This window comes from Bolinopsis microptera, chromosome 4, assembly GCF_026151205.1.
Source record: "Bolinopsis microptera isolate Bmic1 chromosome 4, MBARI_Bmic_1.0, whole genome shotgun sequence".
In the NCBI taxonomy this organism is placed as follows: Eukaryota; Metazoa; Ctenophora; class Tentaculata; order Lobata; family Bolinopsidae; genus Bolinopsis; species Bolinopsis microptera.
The window spans coordinates 2,900,430-2,912,739 of NC_087075.1; the positions used below are offsets into that span (position 1 = coordinate 2,900,430).

Sequence of the window (12,310 nt, forward strand, 5' to 3'; positions counted from 1 at the left end):
TCTCGAGTTAGCCAGGGTGGTTTTCTGACAGCGCTGGAGATGTAAGTAATGGGACATGCCTCCTCGAAGGCAGCTCGGAGAGTAGTATTAATGGTGTTAACTTTGTGATCAATGTCGTGTGGTGTGTTAACGCAGGTGTTGTGGAGATCATTGTTGTTGTAAAGAATCTCGTCAAATTTCGCCCAGTCAGTGTTCTTGACTAGGCGTATTTGTCTTGGTTCTTTTTTGGGACCAGAAGTAATGTCGAACATGATATATCTGTGATCGGAGTTTGAGTAAAGATCACTAACGTGCCAGTTACTGATCAGTTCAGCCCCCAGTTGGTTGGTAATAGTGAGGTCAATGATGGAATTATGACCTCGTGAGTTGAGGAATGTTGGAGTTGAACCTTTGTTGGAACAGGAGAGCCCTAGCGACGAGAGGAAATCAAGTAGTTCCTCTCCTCTTCTATTGCACAACTTGTTACCCCAAAGAGTGTGTTGGGAGTTGGTGTCAGAGCCTATTATGAGTGGTATTTTGTTGTCTATAGCGTATTTGGCTAGAGGTGTGGTTTCGTGGGATGGAGCTGGTCCATTAATATCCATGTACGAAGCTGCCAGAATTACTTCTGTCGAGCTAAGTTGAATCTTAATAGCAACTTGATCCGGGGTTGTGAATTGCGATAGTTCCCAACTTTTTTCAGCTAGGTTTTTGTGTATTACTATGGCGGCACGGGGCCTAATGTCCCCAACTTTGTAGTAATACTCGGTTAGTTCTTTGCTTATTGGTGGAATTAGGTGTTTGTTATTAGTGTATGGTTCAGTCGCTAGTACAATAGGATTTTTCCTGCCATGAGTGTTCACCAGCAGGGTTTTCCAAGCGTTGTACTTGCGTTTAAGGTTGATTTGAGTAACAGAGTAATATTCATGATGAGTTTTACCTGTTTTTTTGGTATTGGGGACGTGGCGTGCAGCACCTGCAGTTACCCTCACCGGACGGGTACTAGGACCTTTTGGATTGGGCACTGTGTCGGGGGGCTGGTCGAAGTCGAATAGCAGCAACCAGCGTCTCCGGGAGAAAACTGTGTTTCTCTAAGAATGTCTCACCCGAAGGTGAGACATCCACCCAGATCCGCTGCCTCTGTTTAAACTCCGTCGACGGGCCCCCACCTTCATGTAGCTGCACAGCCACTGCCTCCCAGATGTTGGTGATCTGTATCCTATTCCACGGTGGGGTAGGATTGATAGAGAATGTTGTTATCAGTATATGGGAGATTATGTGCGCGTTCCCGCGCAATGTTGTTGAAATAGGTCCTTTAATCACAATAATGTCTGATGTTAAACGTAAATCAGGAAACCTGATCCGCTCTGCGAAAATCAATGTCTCATCTGTGTTACGCAGTTGATACATCTCATTACCGCTATCAGTCATGATTGTTTTGTAAATCCGGAGTTGTAGTATAGGGGTAATAGTGGTGGATTCCTTGGTGGTTGCTGAACGAGCACAGCCCCGATTGAAACCAGCACCCTCGCAACAAGGCTGTGAAGCCTGTGCAAGTGTGCCAATCCCACACGAGGCCGGCTCAGTCCCGCCTCCTCCACTGGTAATCCGGTGTTGTAGTGTAGGTGTAGTAGTGGTGGATTCCTTGGTGGTTGCTGAACGAGCACAGCCCCGATAGGAACCAGCACCATCGCAGCAAGGCTGTGAAGCCTGCGCAAGTGTGCCAATCCCACACGAGGCCGGCTCAGTCCCGCCTCCTCCACTGGTAATCCGGTGTTGTAGTGTAGGTGTAGTAGTGGTGGATTCCTTGGTGGTTGCTGAACGAGCACAGCCCCGATAGGAACCAGCACCATCGCAGCAAGGCTGTGAAGCCTGCGCAAGTGTGCCAATCCCACACGAGGCCAGCTCAGTCCAGCCTCCTCCACTGGTAATCCGGTGTTGTAGTCCAAGTGTATTAGTGAGAGTTTTAACACTTTCTGCGTATCGTAGAAAGATGTTTGTTTTACTACCGCGACAGTAATGATATGCCGCTAATAAGGTAAAGGTAAAACGGGTGCTAATGATCGGTATTAAGGGCCCGACCTTGAAGTACACACCCTGAACTTCTAAAACCCTATATGCTCAGGTGTGAGTGAAGGCTGTGAGAGCTCCAAAAGAAAAAGGGATCAAATGAGGTAAAGGAAGACGGTTGGCACGTGCGACCTACGTTCAGTTTTGCTCAGCTGAACAGTACAGCTTAGTCTCGGCTGGTCTTGTGATACCGATTAAGCCCCCTTACCACGGCAAGGTCATTTGCTTTGGATAAAGCACCATTACCAATCACTATAGGTGAGAGAAACAGGATAGGATTGGGTCCTGGGCAGTAACTCCAGAGCAAATGGGCAGAGTCATAGGTGGTGCTCTAGTGCTCAGGATTGACTCTGCCGCTGTACTTTAAATCAATAAGTACCTACACGTGTGACAGACGCCCCAGCCGACAAGCCCCCTGACGCGATGCATGCGAGCCCAGAACAGAGTGCCTACACCCAGTGGCACGCCATGCTAAGACAACGCCGCCAGCTATCGACCCGGATGCTATCCCCACGAGCTACCTAGCGACTTTCGTCGCTTGGGTGCTCAATGTGGACTGCCTCCGTTACGACCACCAGCTTCGCCACCCAGCCCAGCGGTCCCCTGGTTTCAGCCATCCACCCCAGTCTCAGCACACACCACACCGGGAACCGCCAACCAGCACATCCAGACCCACATGCCAGGCCTCATCGAAGCTACCTGGTCTTTTGCCCGGAACCAGACAAAAGGGGGATTTTGGGTGAATTGCCGAAATCATTTATATCTGATTTTGGTTTGGAAGGCGGGAAAACTGTATATAAGGACGATGCACGGATAGAGCTGATTCAAGTTAAGGGCAGTTGATGTAAAAATTGTCACAATAATAATAAGGGCAGTTGATATGAAAGAAAATCTATCTAACTAATGCAATGGCTGATGTGACGAAATTTACATTTCTTGACCCTATTTTGAAGAAACATGCCTCGATTAGAATTCAATATTCTTCCAGGAATTATTAGTAGGTTATTATTCAGCAAATCAGAACTCAAGTTTAACAATTCTGAGTTTAATTTTACTGAGTTACCGAAATGTGACGAAATTCACTTTTCCTGCCCCAACAGTATAATTTCAATGTGATGAAAAATGGGCATGGGTTTCTATATTTCCTTATCTCTGAATTAATCATTTCAAACTATAATTAGGACTGTTGATGTGAAAGAACGTGTATCTAAATTTTACAATGACGAATGTGACAAAATTTACATTTCTTGACCCTATTTTGAAGAACCATACCCCGATTAGAATTCAATATTCTTCCAGGAATTATTAGTAGGTTATTATTCAGCAGATCATCAGAACTCAAGTTTGACAATTCTGAGTTTAATTATACTAAGTTACCGAAATGTGACGAAATTTACTTTTCCTGCCCCAACAGTATAATTTCAATGTGATGAAAAATGGGCATGGGTTTCTATATTTCTTGTATAAATCCATTCCAACTATAATAAGGGCAATTGATATGAAAGAAAATCTATCTAACTAATGCAATGGCTGATGTGACGAAATTTACATTTCTTGCCCCTATTTTGAAGAATCATACCTCAATTAGTATATAATGTTACTTTATTACCATCACTATGTCGATAAATTAGTTATTTTGCCAACACGGAGCAAATAAAGTTATAATATTTTTTGTGACGAAATTTACAAATTTTTACCCTGTTCAGGTGTTGAAATTTATCCAATGTTAACATATCACTGCCATATAATAATTTATATGACCGGCGTATGGTTGAAATATTGTTAATTGATCCATAGTACGTAATATAGGGTGTTCAAGTTGGTACACTAATATTTACTCAATTTCACACATGTTGAGATATCATACAAATTTATGTGACTAAATTTACCTATTTCTGCCTTCTGTATTTGTATTTGCGTATAACAATGAAATATGTGAACAATTCCAAACACATTCAGCTCACAAAATAATGCTAGACTATTCGGCATTTCTTGTCAGGATGTCATAAACATCCCTCATATAAATTTATTAAATGTGTGACGGAGTTTACATGGTGCTACCATTTAAGAAAAAAAGTCGCTAAATATGTAGATAATAGTCATATACAGCTATTCTATGAATTGAAAATTCGAAAATTTGGTCAAACACGGCAACAAGGGGTCCATATAAACTCCGTCACGTTTTTATAGTGTGACAAAGTTTACAACTCACTGCCGGCCGCATTTAAGCGATATCTTATCGTCTGATAAAGATATCGTTATGCGACAAAGTTTATCTAAAGGATGAAACGATTATCTTAGGGTTAGAGGGTTTATATAGTTTCATAGTGTGACACATTTTACATCATCGTGCCATTCAGTAGGGTCACTAATATTTACCAATATCCTCAAACTTCAATGAACGTGTCCCTATACATTCAATTAAATCAAGTGATGTAATTGGCAGAGGCCAGAGCACAATCAAATTTTTAGTGTTGCAATTGGCAAAGCACACTACAAATCAAATCGAAACATAATGATACAGAAGATCATCAAAAACTATAACCTCATAAGGTGAATTATAATAAATCAGACATTTCAAATCAAGCTCAACAGCCCAATTTCAATCGAATAAATAAATTATCAAGTTTTAATTATTAATTCGTTCTGATTAAATCTTTATAAATTAAGATATTTAATAATTAATACATTACTTAACGGGTGATACTCGTAAAATATCTGTAAAATATCTGTTCCATATATATACAGGACCGTCGACGAGTCCAACTCTGCGCGCGTCCTGGTAGGTTGTAAACCTACAATACATTACAAGCGGTTAAAATTTCCCAACATCGATCTGAGAGTTTTTCAGTGTATAGAACAATCATGATAGTAATAGTTTAAAGTGTGTGCCGCTGCAATTAGATTATATTACTACAATTTAAAATTGTTTGGAGTCCAAGTATCTTTTAAGTCAGCAGTCTGTGATTGTATTAAATGCTCTATGACAGTGTGCCAATGCAATACCCTCCATTAGCTCCGTTTAACTCAATACTCAAAATAAGCAGGGCCAGTGATTTGCTTTACACTTTACGAGTAAAATCACTGGCCCTGTTTTACCTAGGGCTCGCCAATCTTTGTACGCGGCGCTCTTTTCAAGCTAATCCCTGCGTGCAACAATAAACGCCGCTCATATTTTCGCAACCACTAGACTGTAGATCGGCGAGATGCGAAGGGTTGACATTTTGAATCAAGGTAATTACACGTTATGCAGTTTTAAAATGTATAGCTTCAATTATAAGTTGGCCGGGGCGGGGGTCTTCATCAAAATTCTTTTGAAATTGACTTAATTATACATCATAGCTATTTTTGATAAAGGATCGAGATTAATATTTACCAGCTGCTTTTGCGGTCTCATGGAAAAATATTGTTTCTAGCAAAAAATTACCGTCGGTGCAACGTTACCGTTTAACTTATGTGCATGTATTTTGCGATCGATTTTCAATCGCGAGTTGTGAAAATCGAGTAAAAACTCGTTCAAAAACTTGTATCACGTCGTGACCCCCACGCGGTCGTTTCACCCCTGTAGAGTTTCTACGATACAGGTGGAGGCGCGCACTCGTGCGCGGCGGGTCATACAACGTATGACAATAAAAAAGAGGTCCAAGATTTTCAAAATTGAATAGATCAAAATTTTGCATAACCCTTTTTTTTCTAATTTTAGTTGATATTTTTGTCTACATGTACAGGTGATTTTATGTTGTCTGTTATCCACGGGTTCCTTAAATATTAGAGGGGTTAGCGTTGTGAGTTATATGGCTTTTTAAGCTTACAGGCCAAGTCGAAAGCATTTCCGAATGTGTAAAAATGTTGTTGGATTTGATGATTCTGGTGTATCGATCAAATATATAAATCCAGGCCATATAACATCTTTTTATTTATTATAATCAGCTATAATTTACTATAATCAGCGTTCGAAAATACGTCGTTTCCAGTTGGCTTTATATCAACTGTCTCAACGTTTTTGTGTATAGTGATTAAGCATCTCTGCTTTGGAATGAACAGATTAAGGCTTCAATATCTAAAGCCAACAGAATGATATGTTGGATTGTTAGAAATCTGATTATCAGGGAAAAATCTGTGATGATATCCATTTACAAAGCTTTAATAAGACCCCATTTAGAGTATTGTGTTCAATTGTGGAGTCCAGTTGCGGCTCATGGAAGTTGGGGGATCATCTTGGAGCTGGAGAGCGTCCAGAGGCGGTTTACCCGTCTGATTGACGAGGTGGGTACTCTTCCATACAGTCGTCGACTGGAAATCCTCAATTTAACAACGCTGGCAGAGCGGCGAATACGTGGGGACCTCATTGAATCTTTTAAAATGATAAGTGGTTTGGCCAATTACGGAGCTGATTTGTTCAGTATGAGCAGATCTGGTTTTAATGTGGTATCAAACAGTGGATGCAGTAAAAGTAGCAGTAAAATGAAGAAAGTCCACAGTTCTTTTCTTCCGGAGAGGGTGAGACCTTATTGGAACAAACTCCCCTCGGATGTCAAAAATTGTGGGACTGTGTTAAGTTTTAAAATAAGATTAGAAGCTTTCAAAAAAGAGACTATTTTAAACGGATCCGTAAATGATATTCATTTTTGGTATGTTTCGGACGAAGTATTAGGAAAAATTGAGGGATTAAATTATGCTACTAATAAAGAGAAGCACAATGAATATCTTGTGTGTAATCCTCATGTTGCTAAGAAACGCTTTATTAACTTATATAGTAGTGGAAAGTATGTAAATTAGATTAATTTTATCTTGGTTGTTTAGGCCAATAGATTTAAGATATTTTTAAAACTTTAGTAGATATATTTTTGATGATGTGTGATGATGTTTGTGTCATTATGTTTTGATTTGATTTTTTTTTATCCTCTCAATTGGCACATGACAGGCTCGAATTTGCAACATCCTGATTACAAATTTGTCGCATAGCTTTTAAGAATGTTTTTCATACATAGTTATAATCCAATATACCTTATTGGCCTATCTCAAAATTTTGTATGAGCCATCTTTTCTAAATGGCCCCTAAAACATTGGTTTTCTTTCATTTATTTATCTGTCCAATCGTCTTTTAGTTGATATTTTTTGTCCACATGCACAGGTGTGAGGTGATTTTATGCTGTCTGTTATCCATGGGTTCCTTAAATGTTATGTTAGAGGGGTTAGCTTTGTGAGTTATATGGCTTTTTAAGCTTACAGGACAAGTCGAAAGCATTTCCAAATGTGTAGAAAATTTGTTGGATTTGATGATTCTGGGGTATCAATCAAATAATCCACATCCTTTACTATAATCAGCGTTCGTTTCCAGTTGGCTTCAACTGTCTCAAAGTTACAGTGTATAGTGATTAAGCACCCTCTCAATTGGGACATGACAGGCTCGAATTTGCAGCATCCTGATTACAAATTTTTCGCATAGCTTTCAAGATTGTTTTTCATACATAATTATGATCCAATATATCTTAATACTTTTTAGCTGAACTTAAATTGTTTATTATTATTTAGTTTTTTGTCAATCACTACCGGAACTGATATAATCCCCATGCTGCATGCGGGTTGAGCAAGCTCCATACGGTCAGAGGGCCTCATGGTGAAAAATTCAGATTTGCTCAATGCCCTTTTTTTTTTCTTTTTTTTTTTTTGGTCGAGGGCGCTCACTCTACCTCCCCGGATTAGCAAGGAGGCTACGTCCGCCTTGTGGCTAACGTCTGATGGAGCTCCTTTGGACTGCAGGCTTTGTACCTTTTGCTCTGCTTGGCATGGGGTTCGCAGAGCCCGGTACGTCCAAAAGACATAACATAGTTATGACCCGGTGGATCAGCGATGACCCTAAGGTTATCTGCCATAATGATCCGTCATCGAGAGACTCCATAGAACCCGTCTGGAGTCAGGTGTCGAAACACCCTCCCGGAAAAGGTAGTGCGTTACTTCGAGGAACTACCACCGCATTATGCTAGCGGGCCTGCCCTGGTGATCCTCGAGGTTGTGTCGTGCTTTTAGTATTTAGGAGGATCGAGTTGAGATGATATTAAACTCGAACCCTGGTGTGATGTTCCTTTGGTTTATCTTTGGTTTCACGTATTTATCTTTTGACGTCATGTGATGCCGTTTGTGAAGTAGTCTATAGTTGCTCGTGAAAATATGTTCGTGCGCGGTATTTCTATGCTAGTTTGCCTTGGCGCTTTCCAGACTCTTCCTGTTTTAGAGCGCTCACTTTGGAGTTTTAGTGATATTCCGTGGTTTATATGGTTTTGCGGCTGGTTCAATAATGTCATTTTTCCATGACTGGATGGGTTATTTTGTCCACTTTCCGTGGCGGAGTAGAGAGTGCCAGTCTCTGTGTTTGAAATGCTGATGTGATTGAGTGAGTGAGATGCTACATTTGCTACTGGCTGACTCGCCAGCAGCAATGCAAGTCCAAGAAGAAAGAAGGAGAGACACTGTCCGTTTTCTGGGTGAGCCACCGCCGACAGTGATCCCACTTCTGTGGGGCTGAGGGTGTTGGCTCCAAGAACCAGCCGTGAGCGAACAGCGCCTGACCCCCTCTGTGGTAAACTTGAGAATAATAGGACTATGCCATTCTCCAGGCCAATCCGTTCAGTAACCAGCTGACCCAGCACCACCTCTGATGGAAGATGTGGTTCGGATTGGACTTCGCTAGGATTTGTCAGTTTTTCTGTAGACACTAATGCTCTCTCGAGGAGAGACATGAGCCCCGGCGAAACTGACCAAAAAACGTGACAAGGATTCTCACCCTGAGCTCAATGCCCTTGCTAACCTATTAAGATAGTTAAGTCACAAGTTACAAGTAGGTGGCACAGGAGCAACCTGTTCACACCAAATTGTCAATAAAGATGAATGTTATGGTCCTAGGCCCTCTAGGTGACACAGGACAAGTACTGTTCTCAAATTTGAAAGCAAACAACCAAGTTATCTTTGATTTCGAGGTTGATGATTTATCCTTTATTTATTTTTATTGATTGATTTCAGACTACAATTATATGATAGTCAATAATCTTTGTTGAATATTCTTTTGATATAACATTTGATTTATCTCAGATTATGGACCGCTCATTCCTAAGTGTGCTCAAAACCCTGAAAATCGGGCATTCCATCCAACTCCCTCAAGACAACTATGCTGCTCTCAATATGTTACTTCCCATGGTGCTGCAAAAAGAACATAGAAAAGTGTCAGAATTGATTAGCAGTAGTCCATATTTTGACATTGATACTGTTTTACCAAAAATAAAGCGAACTTTACTTCATATGGCTGCAAACATTGGTGCAGCTGAATGTGTTGCAGTTCTCTTGAACGCTGGTGCCAATCCAAATAGGCCAGATAGCAATGGGGTTGTTCCATTACATTTTGCTGCTCGTAATGGATTTAAAGATTGTTGCAAGCTTCTTTTAAATAAAGGTGCGGATCCAAAAGTACCAGATAACGATGGTTTAACATCTGTTCATTGGGCAGCTCTAAGTGGCAGAAATGAGCTCCTTGCTGATTTGCTTTCACGGAACATTGAGCTTAATGTACGTGATAAAATGGGTCAGACAGCTTTGCATTTTGCGGCCATGCATGGACATTATAAAACAGTGGAATATTTAGTTGACAACGGTGCTCAAGTAAATGATGTGAACATTGAAGGGCATTCACCTCTCATACTGTCAGCTAAAGAAGGGCACCAACAATGTATAGATCTTTTGCTATCATATGGGGCTAGTCCTTCAGCTAAAAATTCAAATGGTATGTCAGTGTTACAAATCTTGGTTTCTAATCGGTACCTTGACTGTGTCTATTCTTTGACACAGTCTCACCCTACTCAGTTGTGCAATCTCATTGAGACCCTCAGAGTTCCTGAAATGATCAACTACAAATATGTAATTGAATGTATCCAGCATATTTGCTGCAAAAAAAGAAGTTTAGTTTTAAAGATTTGGGAGACTCTGGTTTCTCTAACAATAAATACTGGAAAGGAAGTCATGTCTTCTAATACTGATAAGGCTACTCCAAAAGCTTTTGTCAGTCTTGTGAAAGCCTTGAAACAAATCAGCATGTTAGACGAAGTTTCTCTCATTGTATCTCACTGCAGCAAATCTAGAACTCACAGTGATTCAAGCACACCAACTACAATGTCCCCTCCAACTACCCCATCAGGGTCTAGTTCTTTCACTTTTGGATGTTTCTTTGAAAGCCCTGTGATCATAAATCGACTTGATGATGTTTGGATTATTCTTGAACAGTGGATGGCCATGCTTAGTAAAGAAGTCATTGCAAAACGCAGGTCAGATATATCAATTTCTGAGCTGCTAGCTTCAACTGATACCGATACCAAAGCTGGAAATCTGTTCCTCTGTGACACATTTGATGGTGACTCTAAATCGCTGGATAAAGTCTCAGATAATTTGTGCACAGTCATTGAGGCATATCATCTGTGGTCAAAAGACACCTCTCTTCACCTTAAATTTGAAGAGTTTGTTACCTCCTATTCTGATGTCTTTAAGGTTTTCCTTGCTCACAACAGCTTTTTCATATTCAACCAACTTAAGTTTTTCTTGGAATCTCCAAGTTTCATGAGACAGTTCAATGGAATCAGAAAAGTGATTTATCAGAAAGATCTTGCTCTCAGAAAGAAATGGTTTTATGACAATTTATATGAAGATATTGCTCCGAATACTCACCCTGATGACAGTGCAAAGATCAGAATCCGTCGAGATGACATATTCAACAGCTCGTGTTCAGAGATCTACAATGCTAATTTAGACGATTTGAGGAAGAATTTTGTGATTTCATTTCATGGGGACCAAGGTATAGGAGCTGGTGTGAGGCGTGAATGGTTCAATATTCTTACAAATGAAATGCTAAATGAGGATTATGCACTTTTTACTAATTCGAACGATGGTATGACCTTCCAACCTAGTCATATTTCCGATATTCAAGAAGATCATTTAAATTATTTCAGATTTGCAGGGATTATAATGGGGTTATCCTTGTACCACAGCAATGTCATCAATATCCATTTTACAAAATCGTTTTACAAGCATATTCTTGGGATTCCATCTGATTACACTGATGTTAGGTCCATTGATCCAGGATATGCTAACAGTTTACAATGGTTGCTGGATAATGATATTACAGAGTTTGAAGATGATCTGGGACTGACTTTCAGTGAAGATCAGAATGTTCTGGGTGAAGCCAGGGTGGTAGAACTAAAACCAGGAGGTTCCAGTATTCCAGTAGCTGAAAGTAACAAACAGGAATACGTGGAGTTAGTAACAGAGTATAAAATGACAAGCGCTATCCGGCCCCAGATCAACAGTTTTCTTGATGGATTTCATTCCATAATCCCAGCCTCACTCGTCGCTATATTCAACGAAAACGAGCTGGAATTACTAATGTGTGGGGTTCCCAACATTGACCCCCACGACTGGGAAACAAACACCACCTACAACAACTACGAGGCTGAAGATCAAGTGATCCTCTGGTTCTGGGAGGTTGTCCACGAATTTACCCCTGAGGAGCGCGCACTGCTCTTACAATTCTGCACTGGTAGCTCCAAGGTGCCTCTGGGAGGGTTTGCTGGTCTGCAGGGATCCGGGGAGGTGATGCCCTTCACCATTAGTAAAACTCATGACCAGAATAAATTACCTACTGCCAGCACTTGTTTTAATTTACTGAAACTGCCAAGTTATAAATCGTTCGAAATTGTTAAAAGTAAGTTAAAGATAGCCATTAAGTATGGTTCAGAAGGATTTGATTTTGTATGAAATTTTGATGTTGCTTTATTTTGTGAACTGATTTTTACGTTATGTTATATATAATTTTGTATACATGAGTTGTTTTAGTTGGAAGACGTGACATACGTTGAAGTATGAGATAAATTGGTAGTGTGCAAGTATATATGATATGATTTTCAAGTTTTTATGCAAATTACTACCAAAATAAACAGCAATATGCAAGTTGATTGTTTTTATTGAGACCTCAGTTATTATTGTAAGCTCATTTTGGAATTTAATTGCATTGATTTTTAAGGATTTCTGAAGACCTATTACGACTCGCCATAATTTATTTGTCAAAATTTCCCGGATATTTTCAGTTTGAATACCAAATTTTTTTGATCTTTTGAGTCTCATTCATCTTGTAAATAATGCACATAAATTAAATTCTACCATAATAATAATCTGATCTCATTCTCTGCGGCATGATTAACTTATTTAATTTCTGCTTCAGATT

General features: G+C 40.0%; 1 protein-coding gene across 1 annotated transcript; it reads left to right on the forward strand.

The window, feature by feature from the left end:
• The first annotated feature begins 9,133 nt into the window (after positions 1-9,133).
• LOC134814419 (E3 ubiquitin-protein ligase HACE1-like) lies at positions 9,134-12,195 on the forward strand. Its single transcript, XM_063822530.1, has one exon. It carries the CDS (start codon positions 9,142-9,144, stop codon positions 11,842-11,844), a length of 2,703 nt encoding a protein of 900 aa, XP_063678600.1. The 5' UTR covers positions 9,134-9,141; the 3' UTR covers positions 11,845-12,195.
• Positions 12,196-12,310: the final 115 nt, after the last annotated feature.